At 34.3% G+C, this 18,239-nt stretch overlaps 1 protein-coding gene across 8 annotated transcripts in view; it reads right to left on the bottom strand.

The window, feature by feature from the left end:
* Positions 1 to 18,239, bottom strand: part of ARB2A (ARB2 cotranscriptional regulator A) — a 455,970-nt gene that overhangs the window by 349,808 nt on the left and 87,923 nt on the right. For 7 of the 8 annotated variants that reach the window (XM_082623477.1, XM_082623475.1, XM_082623472.1 and 4 more), the window contains one exon: positions 3,694 to 3,759. The exons of the other annotated variant lie outside the window; for it this stretch is intronic. In XM_082623477.1, coding sequence (XP_082479603.1) covers positions 3,694 to 3,759 — 66 coding nt within the window. The remainder of the gene's footprint in view (positions 1 to 3,693; positions 3,760 to 18,239) is intronic. 8 annotated transcript variants of the gene reach the window in all.

Here is an 18,239-nt window from a genome sequence, read left to right as displayed (position 1 = left end):
TTAATAATATTCTATTATTTACCATCTGCTCCTTCCACTAGAATGTAAGTCCAGGAAGGCATAGACCTTTATTTGTCTCCAGCTACATTCCCAATGCCTAGAAGAAAGGCTGGCACATTGTAGGCACTCATTTATATAAGAATGAATGAACTTTTGGAATAAAGAATCTTATCAAGCATCACTAGTGAATTCCTTTAGATAAAAGGCATTTAACTAAATAATGCGTCCTCTTAACTGCTTACAATACTTGCCTGGTTCAGAAAGCACAAATGGAAGATTAAATGAATGCATGACTACAAAGAATTTTAAAAGAACTACACAATGCTTAGAATTAAAATGGCATATCTGTATCTTTATTAGTAGTAATTAAATATGCAGTAAAAGAAGTATGAAGTATAACACTACCACATTAGCTTCACTTGCATGTGACGTCTAGAATAAACAAATTACTATGATGACAATGGATAGGACTAAAGTCATAGAGGAAGAAAAGTGGATGGGAGACAGACGAAAGCCAACTCTGAGAAGAAAAACTCCCTTTTACCTAGAAACATTATATGACAGCAGATGAATCATTCAGTTAAAATGGCTTAAAAAAAGAAAATGGTAATAAGAACAAAAGAAAAAATTAAAAAGCAAAGCTGTCAGTGAAAAATAAAAAAGAGGCTACAGAGGTTTCCAGTCATTCATTTACCAAAAAGTATGTCTAAATATGCACAAATAAAAGAGCCTCTTAAAGTCAGTGAGGCCTTAATGGATTCTGGAATGTATGGAAATGGACATCTGTTTATCTTAATGAAAAAACCCCTAGCTATAGACTTTCCAGCAGGTGCTGATCACTGTTTCTTTTTTCCATCATACTAAGTCCCCTGTTACCAAGCACCTGAGTCAATTTTTTAAGCAATGGAAGGTTGGCATTTTAAATTCCACAGTAATCACTTTAAAGCTGGAAAAGTACTTATTTTCTGAAGATAAACGTGTTTTTTTATATTATACCACTGTTCAAGAATTTTTTAAGGGGCTACAAGTCAAGGCAGCCATGAACAAATGAATAAATGTTTTACTTGAACATCCAGATATGCTGACTTTGAAAATATCAGAACGTCAGAGTATTTAAGGAAAAAAAAATGAAAATGAACAATGTAATGGTATTAATGATTAAGGAATAAGAACAGTATTTAAGCTGGTCATTGACATATTCATCTCAATATAATGCAGAACTGTAACTCTGCAGCTGGTGGCTATAATTTACTCTGTGTAAAGTTAGTGCTAATTTAAAATAGAAAAATATCTATATGAATAAAATAATTTTTCCTTCATTAACTTAAGTTTTGAAATGGTTGTGGCAAGGCCATTTATCTTCAAACAATGGTAATTTACTAAGATGAGCTTTCATTAAGGAATACACATAAAGGTCATTCCAGTGTACCACCTCAGGTTAGAGACAAATCAACCTCAAAGGCCAATTGGTCAGTGAGACTGCACCAAACAATTTTTAGCAATTAACAATTCACTTTGGGATACTTATGAAAATCACTAATTTTGATATTTATTTAAATATGATTGAATAAATTGAATGCAAATCTGTAGTCAAGTTAAATTCATGTGTCCAGTATTCTACACAAGTGTGAGATACTAAAATGGAGAATATTTTGTACCTATTTATGTGAGGTAGAGAGTAAACATGAGACATGATCATGATCTGTCAAATCATGGACTTCCACGAAGTGCTGTCATTTAAAAAAAAAAAAGTTTTTCTTTCCTTGCTAAATATTTCAACTGTAACACTAAAACTTAGTTTATCATCAGGAAAAAAAAAAGTTTGGTGGTATTCCTGTAGTAAAAAAAAAAAGGACTCTGAACAACAACAAAACCCCACTCTCACTGCTAGCTTTGGGATTTAAGAGAACTCAGGAGAAAACTAATACTTAGGGAAGAAAAATTCACAACTGTATAAAATATGTAATGATAATCTAAGGAGAGATAAACTTCCTAAAATAAAGATTTTCTTGTTTCTTTAATGTTTATAAAATTAGGGAATCTTTACTAACCAAAAATGGACATGAAGGTTGTTATAGGTCTCATATAATGTAAAGCTCCCTCTGTATAACTTTATAGTCTAAATTTAAAAAAAGAGGAAAATAATTGAAGTCCTTCTAAATCTAATCTCAGGCTTTCTATAAAGAAAATTAATGAAAGTCAATCATATAACATGAGAGATATGGCCAATTATCTTGTAATTTGTTCTAGAAATCTAGGGAATTAAAGTGAGTTTAAAGGTTCCATGGAACTAGAAGTATTACAGAGTTAAAGGACTCAATATTAATTGTGCTGTAACAATGAATTAACCTAAGGCTCTTTAAATATCATTCTTCAGAAACTTCGAAAGAAACAGAATTAACAAAAAAAGAAGACTGGACAAAGAGACAAAATTCTACCTTAACTTTCTAGAAGACAAAATTCAATATATAGTTTGAATAGAGTAAGACACTAGACCTAAAGTCAAAACTAAAAGAGATTTGAATCCAAAAAAGACTTTTATATTCACTCCCAAAAAGATACTAAAGTCTTGGTTTTCACATAATTCAAAAGGAAGGAAAGCTTCCAAAAAAACAAGGGTTGACCTAGTCATTACGTGGAATAATACTGAATATTTTATTCACTGCTATGCCACTAGCACTTGGAACAGTACCTGGTACCCTAAAATAAATATTTATTGAATGAATGAATAAATGATTAACAATGTGACCTAGTACTTGAGGTTGCCTATAGAAAATTAAATATAAAATAGATTTCTTTTAAAAAAAAATCAACCTATGGAATCAATTTGGGAGGATGGATAGCATTAAAAAATCCTCAAACCCTCCAATTCATAGTAGAATAACACTGCCCAAAGAACTTTAAAATTTCATGCAAAATTTCATGTAAACAAAATTATCAATATTCAAAGTTTTGTGCCTTAAATAAATTACTTTCATGAAGTCTTGGAGATTCATATAGATTGTAAAATCAGAGAGTTGTCAGGGACCTTAAAGATCATCTAGTCTACCATCATTACACACATAAGGTTACTATTTCTTCATTTAAACAGTTAAAATTTCATGTTTTCCATTAAAAACAAAAAAGTTCTTTTGAGAAGCTGAATTGCAGAACAAATCTCAAACTTTTTCATTCTAAAATGGCAATATGTGCAAAACTTCAAAAAAGTGTTCTACCAAAAAAGAGGTGAGTAGTGTTATGAAACACGAAGCACCAGGAGTGAATCTGGGGATGTGCAGAGGAAATAACACAGAAATAAAACGTATAATTTAAAAAAATCAAGAAATAATTAAAGCGATGGTGAATGTCTAATGCAAGAAAAGGAACACTGGTTTACTTCAAATAAATAAGTAAAAATAAATTATATCAATGAAACGAGAAAAGGTAGAGGAAAGGGTAGTCCTTTTGTGTCATCATTTTCAAAAAAGACTGGAAATCAGTTTTTCTTTACACTGAAGAATATTACTTTTTAAGAACCATTGTGCACAATGAGATGAGATATAATGACAGGAATTTAATATTATCTTTATCAATATCAAAACACTAGGATCTTAACATTTAAACTTATCACAGTTAACCTAAAACAAAAGTTTTCTTCTGAATTGAAAACTACTTTATTTGGAACTATAAATATTTTTTAAAAATTGGACTTACTGGAATAGATATTTTTTTCAAATTACAGTCCTTTTCCAGGAGATCGTATACATACTTTGTGATGATCTAAGTAGGAAAGAAATAACATATTAAAATGCAATGTTGTCCATTATCAAAATTCACATAAATTATTAAAATTTATTGTTCTGAATATCTATCTTGGAATATTTTCATACTAAATTAAGAGGCTCTTTACTGGTTTATTTCCTGCTGTTGTGTACTGAATAACTATGGACCTTAATACTAAGGATTCGAAATAGTTAATATAAACTCACAAAAATACACAAGGACTTTCTATTTTACAAAGCAATACTCTGTAAGCATATTTTCCTTTTTTTTCAGTATTTCTAGAATTCTCTTTTCCCTATAATTTCCCTATAGGTATTATATCTAATATAGTACTATCACGACTCTGCTGAATCCTAACACTTCTTTTGTATTCCATGAATCCAAGAGGGAAAAGTCAGAGGTATTCTAAACAGAAAAGGAAAACTGATCCAGCAAAGCCAGGCACCAGTTAGTACTACCGGTTATATTAGGCAGAAACATGGCTCCCCAAAGATGTCTACATCCTAACTCCTGTTAACCTGTTAATATGTTACGTTACATAGTAAAAGGGACTTTGCAGATATGATTAAGGTTAAGAACCCAAGATGGAGATATTACCCTGGATTATCTGAGTGGGCCCAACTTAATCATATAAATCCTTATAAGTAAAAGATTACAGAACAGTATGTCAGAAAGATGCAAAGTGAGAAGGCCTCGACAGGCCATTGCTGGTTTTGAAGATGGAGGAAGCAGACAATGAGCCTTTAAAAGGTGGCATAATCCTCAGATTATAGCCAGTAAGAAAACAAGACCTAGGTGCTATACTTGCAAGGAACTGAATTCTGCCAACAACTCAAAGAAGCAGTAAATGGATTCTCCCCCTAAAGACTCCAGAAAGGAACAGCCTGTCCAACACCTTGATTTTAGTCTGGTGGCACTCATACTGAACTTCTGACCTCAAGAACTGTAGGATAATATATTTGTGTTGTTTTAAGCCACTAAATTTATGGTAATTTGTTACAGCAGCAACAGAAAACGAATACACTATTAAAGAAAGCAAAGCAAGTGAAGAAAGAGATGTCTGGAGTAAAAGTGATGATTTAATAGGCTTTAATGGTCATTTTAAGGAGTGTTTCAAAAATATCTTGAATCATCTATGCACAGTATCTCAGAGAATAATTTTAGCAGCAACATAATTAAAAGTCAAATTTTAATATGAAACAAGATCAGATGATTTTTTTTTAGAAAAATTAAGATCACTTTGGTGCTGTCTTCTGTCATCTAAAATAAGATTCTCTATCCTGCTTTCTCTAAGAAGTCCAAAGTCCCTCCTTCTCTGTATACATATTTATTCATTTTAGAAACAGTACATTAGATGTATGATAGAACAGCTTTATATTGTCTGGTAATAGTAATTTCAAAAGCTACAACACTAAACTAGAACTAGGCGATAATCTACTAGTTATTAATTGAATAGTATTCCTATATTTTATGTAGAATTTTAAATTATGTTCATTATACCTTCACCAGAAAGTAGCAGTACCATAAACCTGAAAGAGTAAATATATGTATAAGTCTAAAAATATACATGAAGTTATATAATGGGTTACCACTTCAAGAGAAATGGTTTAACTAAATGAGATTAGCTAAAATGAGTGGGTTATCATTTCTAAAAATTTCCTTCTATGAAATCATAAAATATCCTTACATTTAAAGAAACAATAAAACCAAGCAAACTTAAACTGAAATGAATTCTACCACCATGCAAAATATTTACAAGATATAATTTGAGAATTAAAAAAGTATTTTATCAGGTTATACCTTATATCAATATGAAATACATATTGCAGTTAATTCTCAATTTCATACTGCAATATAATACAAAACAATTCAAACATTGCTTACATTTGACTGTGAAAAACATTATAGAGCAAGTATCTGTTCTAATAAAACCATACATCGAATAGAGTTGGAAAGACACTACCTAACTTGCCCAATTTCCCTTGTTCTCAAAGTCCTGACTGCAGAAGAAAAGCAACCATAAACTAAACCATCTAACTTGTAGGCAGTTTTCTCTGCTGGAATGTTCTCCTACACCCTAGTCATCCTCCAAGAGATAGATCACATGTCAGCTGCTTTAGGTGACTTTTTCCTGCCTCATCCCAACCCTCCAAGGTAAGACAAAATGTCCCAACTCTGTGCTTCTTTGCACATGCCTGAAGCATATGAGTTTGATATTATTCACCTGTCTTGTTACCTGACTAGCCTGAAAACACTAAAATTTAGGTATCCTACCTCTACATTTCTGTGTATCCATACAGGATAGTGTCTGGTGCATTGAAGGTACTTTAAAACAGTATACAAATTCTCTTCACTGTTCATTCTGTCTACGTCCTTTGAGGGAGATAAGTGCTTCAGATTTTTTAAAAATCTTTCTAACTGCTGAATTGAGGCTTAGAAAGAAAGCATCAAGGATTCATAGCCTTACAGCTTGAGGAGGACTGCAGTCTGCATTTAGAAAAGTCAATAAATGAAAAGATAATTTTGAAAAAAATTAGATGAAAAAAAGTATCTCGCCCAAATGTAATTTATGTTCAAATATTCACTAGAAACATTGTTTCCACTGAAGTTCCTAAATGAAAAGAAAAGGCTTAAGAGACTAATAAGACTGAGCTAAAGTGAAATCATTCTAATAAGAAACACAGGAACTTCTGGTTTCTGTTCTGAAATATGAAGAGCCTGGAAGTAGTCACTCCTATCCTCACAAAAAGAAAAAAGCTGAACAAACTGAAAACCAATGACTCTTCTTAGATCTATTGGATATTTGAGGTCACAGGGCAAACTGCTTCCCCGAAAACTGGAGAGACAGCCAGGCAGATACAGAGGATAAGGACTTACTGGTAACAAAAGCGCAGCCGCAGAAGTGTTGGCTGAAGCCAGTCCTGGGGTAGGAACACTTTCAACTATAACTGATCAATTTCTGGAGGTTCAATATGAATACTAGCTTAAGAATGAAAATTATGAGGGGCCTCAGCCTTAAAGAAGGATTCCCCAAACTTCTATGAGTTTTACCTCCATGAGCCTCACTAGGTTCTCACTGTGGAGATTAGAGAAAAATCCTCACCTGCTTCCAGCAGGGGAAGAGGAAAGTAACCATTTTGAAATACTACTGAACTCTGTTCTCCTTAATAAGGCCTTCCCACAAGGAAAACTATTTCACCAGAGTGTAACTGACACAGGGGAAGCAAAAGGTTCACTAAAAGACTGAGACCTAATCATAGGACTATAGAAGGTTTCCTCCCACCCTTCCTCACATTACCACCATAGCAATAGGGCTCCTATAAAATAACAAGGAATGAGATACAGCTAAAAGAACTGCAAGGCTCACCCCTATTTAAAGTCTCCAGGAACACTTAAAGACAACAGGGAAAACAAAAACAAGGACCTAAGAGGAAATTTTAGCCTTGGCCACAAGAGCTACAGCAAATAGTAGACACAGACTAACTCCTAGCCAGATAAACATAAAACTTCACACTAAAGACCCATCTACCAAAGTTCCTTTTACCCAATACAACATGTCTAGCTTTCAACAAAAAATTACCAGGCACACTAAAAGGCAAAAAGAAAGAACCCGAAGAGACAAATCAAGCATCAGAAAATTTGGAATTCTCAGAATTGGAATTTAAAACAATAAGTAATATGCCAAAGGATTTATTGAAAAAGTTGACAACATAAAAGAACAGATGAGTACATAAGGTGAGAGATGAAAACTCTAAGGAAGAATCAAAAGAAAATGCTATATCAAAAACACTGTAATGAAAATGAAGAATGCCTTTGATGGGCTCATCAGTAGACTAGATATGGCCAAGAAAAGAATCAAAGAGTTTCAAGATGTAACAGTACACACTTTCAAAACTGTAATGCAAAGAGGAAAGGAAAAAATGAAAAGATGGAACAGAATATCTGAGAATTATAGGGCAATTACAACAGTTTTAACATATGCATAATAGTAATACCAGAAAGAGAAGAAAGAGAAAAGAACAGAGGAACAATTTGACATAATAATAGCTGAGAATATTCCAAAATCAATGACAGACACAAAACCACAGATCCAGGTGATCCAAAGAACTCCAAGCAGGATAAATACCAAAACTACACCTGGCCATATCATATTAAAACTGCACAAAGCCAAACACAAAGAATCCAGACTGGCAGTATGGAGAGATCTGGGGGAGTGAGGGATGTGGAAGACTTTACCTAGAGAGGAAAATAAAATAAGAATTATATCAGACTTCTCTTAGGAATCACGCACGTAAGAAGAGAGCAGATTGAAATATTCAAAGTATTGAAGAAAAAATCCACCAATCTGTAATTCTATATCCAGTGAACTTATCCTTCAAAGGTGAGAAATAAAGATCTTCTCAATCAAAAATTGAGGGAATTTTTGCAAGTAGATCTACCACAAGAAATGTTAAAATAAATTATTCACAGAGAAGGAAAATTATATAGGTCAGAAATTTGGATGTACATAAAGAAAGGAAGAGTGTTAGAGAGGAATAAATTAAGGTAAAATAATTTTTAACTTTTTTCTTATTCTTTTTTAAATAAATAAATAAATAAATAAATTTATTTATTTATTTATGGCTGCATTGGGTCTTCGTTGCTGCATGCAGGCTTTCTCTAGTTGCGGCAAGCAGGGGCTACTCTTGGTTGCAGTACACGGGCTTCTCATTGCAGTGGCTTCTCTTGTTTGCGGAGCATGGGCTCTAGGTGTGCAGGCTTCAGTCGTTGTGGCATGTGGGCTCAGTAGTTGCAGCTCGCGGGCTCTAGAGCACAGGCTCGATAGTTGTGGTGCACAGGCTTAGTTGCTCTGTGGCATGTAGGATCTTCCCAGACCAGGGCTTGAACCCATGTCCCCTGCATTGGCAGGCAGATTCTCAACCACTGCGCCACCAGGGAAGTCCCTTTTCTTATTCTTAATTGACCTAACAGACAACAGTTTGTTGAAAATAATAGCAGCGATGTTTTTGGTGATTATAGCTTATAGAAAAGAAAAACGAATGACAGCAAGATTATAAGCTATGGGAGGGAGAAGCTGAGAATACTCTGTTATAAGGTACTCACACTACCCATGAAGTAGTATAGTATTATTTGAAAGAAAAACTGGAAAGGAAAAAAAATTACTACACCTGATAATTTCTCTGGATTTCTTTTGATTCCTAAGAAGTAGCCATATAGCTAAATTTAAATGAATCCACAATGGAAGACACAGGGAAATAATTGTGAGATTATATATTCATGAAATAGATCCCTTGACTAACAACAGAATAATGCCTTCTACAAACTGGAGTCAAACTAGACTTTTTTTTAGCTCAGGATTTCTCTACCTAGGAATTAAAGAAAATTTTAACAGAAAGAGCAAGGGCGATCAAAGAAATAGACAGTGGGAAGAAGGAAAATGAAGTCTGATAAAAATTAATTCTCAATGGAGTACTTCCAACAGAAGGGGTATACTCACCCTGCAATAAATTTGACATTTATTGAGCAGTTGTTATGTGCTTATCATGTATCTCATGCATTTCTGCATTATATCTCGTCATTAATTAAATAAGAAGCTAACAATAAAGCTAACCCTTTATTCCTGCAAAAGCACTGAAATTATTCTGGCAGATTATAATTTAAGGAGGTGGGTAATGAAACTAAGAAGCTTCACAGAAGGTACTTTAGACCTTTTTGCGACTGGATTTGAGAAATAAAGTGGGACATATGACAAGAAATATGACTGGAGAAATGAAAGAAATTAACATAAATATCTTAATTAAATAAAAATACAAAGTTAACTTTACTATTAAATGGCCAAGCTTCTGTTCTTTCTTACTCTGAAGAAAACCCTCTCGTTAGTAAGAAATTAAGTTTGACCTCATTGATTCACAGCAATAACAATTTTCATTTCTCAACTTTATTAATGGTAAGATAAAAATTTCTGTATTGGGCCCATCAGAAGAGTAAGAACTTTAGGCCAAGGCACAAAACAACAACATCCATAAATCCTGAGTAACATCCACCTCTGGAGAGGACAACTAAATGTTAAGAGTACTGTGATTTGGAGTATAAGTGTGGATGAACTGAACCGAAAGAAATACTCTCAAAGATTTAAGTATATCTATGACATTTTATGCCCGTAATCAAAGAAAGTCTCAGAAAACAGACTCAATAGACTACCAACCTGAATTAGTAAAATATGAACTATAAAAGATTTTAAAAGGAACAACTTTTAAAGAGACTTAGGTTAATAAATTGTTACCTAGGATAAATCTAGTTCTAATTGATGGAATAAAATTAAGTGATTTGTAATTAGTACAGTGAAGTGACAGTTTTCTTAGTTCTCCTCTGCTCAAAACAATTATGTATATGATTTCTGTATTAAATAGATACTCAGAACAGTTGAAAACAGTTTAGTTTTACCTAAGCAACTCCTTTTAACACTACTCATTTGCTTAGGAAGCTCTGATTTCACAAATAAGCCAAGCGGAGTCAATACAGGCAGTCTGACTTACAAATGTATCACAAATGTAAAAAAAGTTGATATTATGAGTTTTTACTATATTAGAAGTTTAATAATAATTTTGGAAACAGACTTTTGCATTTAAAACAGTCTTCGTTAAGATTATCTGTTTCACTTCACATTGATACAAATAGCACTTTTAAAACGCCATGGCTTTTAAGAAACCAGTCTTACTCATTTCATCTCTAAACAAAGTGCAAGTAGTAGGAGATTTTAGCTCTGAGCAATTACTTGATTTAAAACATGTTTATCTCCAAAGCAGTGTAATTTTTACCTTCAGGGCAGAGCAATTCATGGCTCAACAGAATCATTTAGTATTATACCAGCAAGGACAATGTAGTACTTCTACGAGTATTAAAAGTTAATAAGTAGATGAGATTTACATATTAAATTTAATATTATAGATTTTTTTCCATTTTTAAACAAAACTGGAAAATTTACAATTATTATAGCTTAATAAAAATAGAAAATATTAATGCTCAAACAGTAAATAACCACTTTGCAAAATATCTACTTTTAATATTTTTAAAAACCTGTATGCATACAGTTTACTTTCTACTTTAACATGCTCTCATATTTTTATTTTATTTTTTTAAATTTATATATTTTATATTTGGCTGCACTGGGTTTTCATTGTTGCTTGCATGCTTTCTCTAGTTGTGGTGAGCAGGGGTTTCTTTTGTTGGGGAGCACAGGCTTTAGGCACGCAGGCTTCAGTAGCTGTGGCACATGGGCTCAGTAGTTGTGGCTCGTGGGCTCTAGAGAGCAGGCTCAGTAGTTGTGGTGCACAGGCTTAGCTGCTCCGCGGCACGTGGGATCTTCCCGGATCACGGCTCAAACCCGTGTCCCCTACGTTGGCAGGCAGATTCTTAACCACTGTGCCACCAGGGAAGCCCGGTCTTATATTTTAGATAAGTATTTTATAAATCACATACAAACTTTTTTTTTAATTCATGCTGACCATCTTTTAACTGGCAAGTTTATTTAATTCATTGTGATTACTGAATTTAGATTTAACTTTTCATTGTACTTTGTACCTTCTACTTACCTTGCTTTTTATATGTTTTTTTCTTTTCCTATCTTTTAATAGATTAACTTTTCTTTACTCCTGCCTTTCTGGATAAAAGCTACATATTCTAGTTCTATTCCTCTAGTGGCATCTTTATAGCTTTAACATGAATATTTGACATATCAAAGTCTAAAATTAATAAATTTTCTTTTCCTCTTGAATAGTTCGACTTGAAAGAGCTTTAACCCATCTTTTTAACTCATCTTACATACTATTTGTATAAGATATATTTTTTCCCTTGATTTGTACCTTTTGTGTGTGTGTGTGTGATTATTTTGCTTTATTTAGGTAAAGTTTGTTTTGACTTCCTACGTGATAATCAATTCATTTGCTCAGCATTCCTTTTGGGGTACATCTCTTTCACTCTCATTACTTCAGTTTTCTTCTTCATTAGTTCTTTAGGAAAAAGTAAACTGTCAGTTTTTTGTCTGAAAATATCTCTATCTGGACCTAACACTGAATGATAGTTTTACTTGGGCATAAAGTTCTAGAACAATAGATATTTTCTCTGGTGTCTTCTGGTTTCCATGGTTATTGTTAATATTTCTGCTGTCAGTTTTACTGTGGTTGTAAGTAATCAGACTTCATCCTCTGTTTTCTTTTGTGATCTTTCCCTATGTCTCTGATATGCTGTAGATTTACTATAATGTCTAGGTATAGATTAAGTCTTATCAAGCTTCCTGAGGACTCAGTGTACTTCTTGAACCTTTCACCAATTCAGATCAATTCACAGATAGTACTTCTTCAAATATTTCCTCACTCTCATTCTCTTCTTGTGGAACTCCTACTAGATACATGCCAGACATTCTTGTTTTACTCTCCCTATTATAAGCCCACCTTCATATTTTCCATCCCTTTTTATCTCTCAGGGCTACATACTGAGTAATTTTCTTAGGTCTACCTTCTGGGATTCTAATTCTCCCTTCAGCTGTGTCTAATCTGTTATTTAACTTAGTCCACTGAATTTTTAACTTTATTGACTGTATTTTGATGTCTGTACATTTTCTTGGGTATTATTTAATCTATGCTTTCTTTTTATATTGTTCTAATCTTTGTTATATGTTATTTTTCTTTTCTTATGTTTTTAACCATTTAAAATGATACTTATTTTAAGGTCTCTAAATATTAGTTCTCTTATCTAATGTTTTTGTACCTCTGGCTCTTCAATTATAGTCATCCTAAAAAAAAAATCACCTTAAAGCACACTATCTTCATAAACCTTCCCCCTAAAATATTTCCTCTGTCAACAGGAGTCTATTCAGCAAATAATTATTTACCGGCTTTTAATCTTCTGCTTATTATATTCCTTTTAGTCTTACTTCCTCTACTTAATGTATTAATGTATGTTCCTTGAGAATGAAGACTATGGTATTTTTGATTATAATTCAAACTAAAGCAAGTGGAATAAGGTGCTCAACAAATTTTTTTGGTTTTTAACTTTTTCTAAGTTTTCATTATTGAATTAGCAGAAACAGGCCTAGAAGAAAATCCTGTAACTTGGCTGACTATCCATTTACCCTCCCAATTCTTTCTGGAGATTTCTTGGTCCCATAAATTTCAGATTAGAATATTTAATATAAAATAAGAAAAAATTTAATATAATAATATTTAATATAATATACATGGTCTTCTCAGGTTTTAAGGTGAAAGAGTGGCTAATATGAACAGGATATAATTTAATTTGGGGCATTTTACAACATTTTGTTTACTACTGACATGCAAATATACCGCAGCTAAAATCCAGCATGCCTGATTCCAAAGTTAGCTCATCTAAATATGAATGGTGAACTTCACGATAATCAGCATCTGTAATACCTTTATCATTAGTAACACTGAATGAAATAGTATAGTCCCCAGAGTACACCACTTTGACAACCCTACCAGTCTCAACTCCTTCCTTATGGCTAACTTTACATCTCCGGATATAGATACAAAACATCACCCAGTTACTTTACATTGCTAGGAGTGGTAATTCAGCATCAGTTTCATGTTACTGTAGGGGATAGCAGAGTCTTGGCTACCTCAAAGAAAAGTCATATCCCTTCAGTTTACAGGCTGTAATATAGGAGAATATAGTAAGAGCTTAGTAGAAAGAAATCAACTACAGTTTCTCTCCTCTGTAAGGTTTAATTATTCTGCTTCAGGGTTTAATACTGAGATTTGATTAATAAAAAAATATTGAGCTGGTATCAGTATGCACTTTTATTTTTTACCATATATATATATATGTATCTCCTATCCATGTACATAGATAAGTTGGATATAGTTGTATATCTACATGAGCGTATATACACTTATATATACACACATACATATATACATCTATATTTATTTATTTATATATTTACCTATCTACAGAGAGTAAAAACTGTGAATATATATATCTGCATGTGCACTCACAGATACACATACATATTTGCTGACAGCTGAGAAGCAATGACACCACCACCTATACACAGATCTTGGTGTCTGTGTGTGTCTTATTACATACATATATAAAAACTTTTCCAATAAAAATACCCAGAGCTAAATGGAGATAAGGCTGATTCAGGGGCTTGAGTTTTATATGCCCTTCGCCATAGAAGGAACCAAGTTTCCAGGGAGAAAAGGCTGATTCAGGGCCTGAAGCAAAGAAAGTACAAGTTAAGTCTGAAAAAAAAAATTTTGTATGCAAGAAACTGCTGAAAGATGGGCTTCCCTGGTGGCACAGTGGTTGAGAGTCCACCTGCCGATGCAGGGGACACGGGTTCGTGCCCCGGTCCGGGAAGATCCCACATGCCGTGGAGCGGCTGGGCCTGTGAGCCATGGCCGCTGGGACTGCGTGTCCAGAGCCTGTGCTCCACAATGGGAGAGGCCACAACAGTGAGAGGCCTGCGTATCACAAAAAAAAAAAAAAAAAGAAAAGAAACTGCTGAAAGAGTGATGAATAAATGTTAAAAGAAAATAAGAACCTGCTTAATGAGAATCTCTGGCCAAATCTGGCATAATTTAGGCATGAAAATATTGACAGCAATGGAGTATACAGCCCATTGAGTAAAATAAGTATCCATGAATCCACAATGATACAAAAAAATAAATAAAATAAAAAGGAAAGAGGAAAAAAGAAGATCTTTCTTAAGATAGAGTGCCAACTAATACATATAGAAGAAATGATGGAGTTAGAAAATCATTAATGGATGCTAAAATTAATAGGTAGAAGTTCCATAAAGAACATGGTCTCAAATATATTCCTCCAAATTACTTATTAATTACAAAGAGAAAAATATAGTAGTTTTATAATATAACCTGGCAGACATCACCAATATTAGAGCAAACCAAAATCATGTATTCTTGATATCATACGTTGAGGACAAAAGATCACGTCTAAGGTACTACTGTCAAAGACTCATGACCTGAATCTAATCATGAGAATACAAATGACAAACCTAAATTGAGGGTCATTCTTCAAATGTCCTGTACTCCTCAAAAAAAGTCAATGTCAAAAAAAAAAAAGGCTAAGGAACGGTTCCAAATTAAAAGCAGATAAAGGGACACGACAACTACACGCAACACGTGAACCTAGATTTGATTCTGGACTTGAGAAATATCAGCTATTAAGTACATAATGTGACAATCAGCAAAGTTTAAACATGGCTTGTAGATTGATATAATATAAAATTTCCTGATTCTGATCATTCTTTTGTAGTTATGAAGAGAATGTTCTTATCCTTAGGTATTATACACCAGTGTATTAGTGGTAAAAGGCCGTAATGTTTCTAACTTACTCTCAAATGGTTCAGGAAAATTTACATAATAATATATGATATACGTGGTTCTGTTTTTTTTTTTATTTTTTTTTTATGCGGTACGCGGGCCTCTCACTGTTGTGGCCTCTCCTGTTGTGGAGCACAGGCTCAGCAGCCATGGCTCACAGGCCCAGCCGCTCCGCGGCATGTGGGATCTTCCCAGACCAGGGCACGAACCCATGTCCCCTGCATCGGCAGGCGGACTCCCAACCACTGTGCCACCAGGGAAGCCCCGTGGTTCTTTTTAATCATGCAACTTTTCTGTGAGTGTGAAATTATATCAAAACATAAGATTATTTAAAAATTTCCCACATTGTTCATATTCCTAGTGCAGGTGCTACTGACACTGCATCTATTTCCACAGTTATTTCAATGGAAAAGTGGCAGATGATAAATAAGGTAACAACAATTTACTTTCATCAAAACATTTTAATTTCTCAAAATGCTGTAAGACCACAGCTATACTTGGAGATAACTTTCATCCATTATGGCTTGTCAAAATCAAGGACTCACTAGAATAAGTCCTACTATTTGCTATGTTAGTGCCTATGTTCATCTCTCATCCAAAATTCTCTTAACTTCCCTCATTTTTCTCTAAATTCCCGAAATTCAATTCAAATGTTAGCTCCTACCTGGTTTTGGCTGATTCCACCAATGACTCTGTGCTTTTCTTATGACATTTAGCATTCCATCATGATTATTTCACATTCTCATTTGCCCACTGAAGTAGCCACCTTACAAACAAGATTTATATCCCACTTTATTGTACCATCAACCACACTATAGATGCATGTGAGCAATGAATTAATGAAAAATAGTTGGTAGTGCTTACAAACGTGGTATTACAGTTTATACAGATCTATAAGTAATACATTTAAAAGGGAAACAATGTTTTAAAAATTAATTTTTGTATTGGAAGTAAATTCACAAGATTTAAAAATGAAACCACTATAACACAATATATACTGAGGAGTCTCACTCCCACCCCTGTCCTCCTCCATTGTTTTCCCCCTTACTTTGCCCGCATAGGTAATCTTATTATTTAGTTTCTCATGTATCCTTCCAGTGTTTCTTAGTGCCAATATAACCAAACAAAAATGTATTATTTCCCTCTCTTAAAAAAGCCAGTATACTATAATGTATTGTACACTGTTGCACAATGTATTCTTATTATCCCTTCTTCCTTATGACTAAATAACTGTGTTACTTTATCATCTGAAAATTAATCCAGATCATCTACCCTCTCTCAGTAACAGAGGTCTTCTTTATTCTTTTTTACTAGCCACAGTATTCCACTGTGTATGTACCGGAGTTTAATCAATTTTTAAAATATTTAATGCTTCTCAAAAGTACTCACTAAGAAAAACATACAACCTTAAGCATTGTTTATTAAATCCTATGCAAATTAAATGTACACATAATTATTAGCTTGGGACTTAGAATCATTTAAAATAAAGATCCACCCTGTAAGTTACCTAACTATTTAAAAAACAACACCTTTTCCTCCTAATGTCCTATTTATCCTAACTCTACATTCCATCTTAGCTCCCTCCTAGAAAGGAATGGAGGGAGGGGAGGAGAGGAGGGAGAGATGAAGGAAGGGAGGGACAGGAGGAAAGCAGGAGGAAGAAAAAACGTAAAATGTCTTAATAATTAAGGTTTGATACTATTCAATAATGTCAGTTTGGCTAAACCTAAAAGGGCTCCTCTAGCATCTTTACATTAAAGAGACTATGATATGAATGGCAATGAGTTGTCTAGTTAGAACTAAATCACATTACCCTGGGTGCATATCCTCTTAAGTCAGAACTACATCTTAAATTTCACTAGCTTTATCTCCATCTCATTCTTATTTTTCCCGTTAAAACCTTTTATACTTCATTCTCGGTGGGTACATTCTAAACTTTTCATAAGAAGTCTTTTGAAGAAACTGCTTTTCAGCATATCTTTGAAATAAAATTCATTCCTCCAACTTCCCATTAGCATTTCTTGGAGTGCTAGTCCATATCCTCAGCTGTCCTTCATTTAGATCAGCCTCAGATCACTTGTTCTCACGTTTTCCTCTTACCTGCTCTAAAGAAGAGTCCTTTTTCTAAGCCATCCGTACCTCCCAATAGCCAGATTCTTAAATAGCTTATCAGAGCAACAGGCTTGTAAGTGTATCCAACTAACTACTGATATCTCCTCCTAGTGATTTCACAGGCACCTCAAACTCATTATGTTCAAACGTACTCCATCTATACATCTCCAAACCTATTCCTCCTCCAGTGTGTTCATCAACTCCCTAGATGGTACTACCATGCACCTAACTGCTCAAGCCAGAAGCCTAAATGTCTTAACTCCTTCTCCTTCATCCTCCCCTTGCAATCAATCATCAAATCCCTCAAGCTAATTCTGGAAGAGCCTCATCTCTACTACTGCCATTCTAGTTCATTCTAGTCCATCAACAGGTTATTATCTCTTCTTGGATTGCATCTGTAGCCTCCTTCTGCTATTATGTAGAGCAGATCTTCCTTCAGATCATATCTCCTGTTAGCAGATATCCTTTACAAATGCAAATCTAAAGCTTCCCAGTGCTACAAGGATAGGACCCCAATCCTTAAATCAAGCATGGCCTTACCAGATCTGGCCCCTGCCTACTTCTCAAGTATCATCCTATACGGCTCCCTTTCCTCATTCTCCATATTGTGTAGCCACACTGACTTCCTTTTAAATTATCAGATGTATCATGATCTTTTTCATCTCAGAGCCTTTGCAAACAATGTTACTTCGCTGGGCATGGTTGTCCCATTCTTTGCTTCAACTTCTTCAGCTTCAACTTCTTCCTTGCCTGGTCCCAAATTTATCCTCAAGACACAGCTAAGAATCTTGCATTCCTCTAGCCTAACACTTAGATTTTATTTTATATTTTTGCAGTACGCGGGCCTCTTAACTGCTGTGGCCTCTCCCGTTGCGGAGCACAGGCTCCAGACGTGCAGGCTCAGCGGCCATGGCTCATGGGCCCAGCCGCTCCGTGGCATGTGGAATCTTCCTGGACCGGGGCACGAACCCGTGTCCCCTGCATTAGCAGGCAGACTCT

Source organism: Mesoplodon mirus, assembly GCF_964341445.2.
Source record: "Mesoplodon mirus genome assembly, chromosome: 5".
Lineage (NCBI taxonomy): Eukaryota > Metazoa > Chordata > Mammalia > Artiodactyla > Ziphiidae > Mesoplodon > Mesoplodon mirus.
This window is presented reverse-complemented; position numbering and strand designations above follow the sequence as displayed.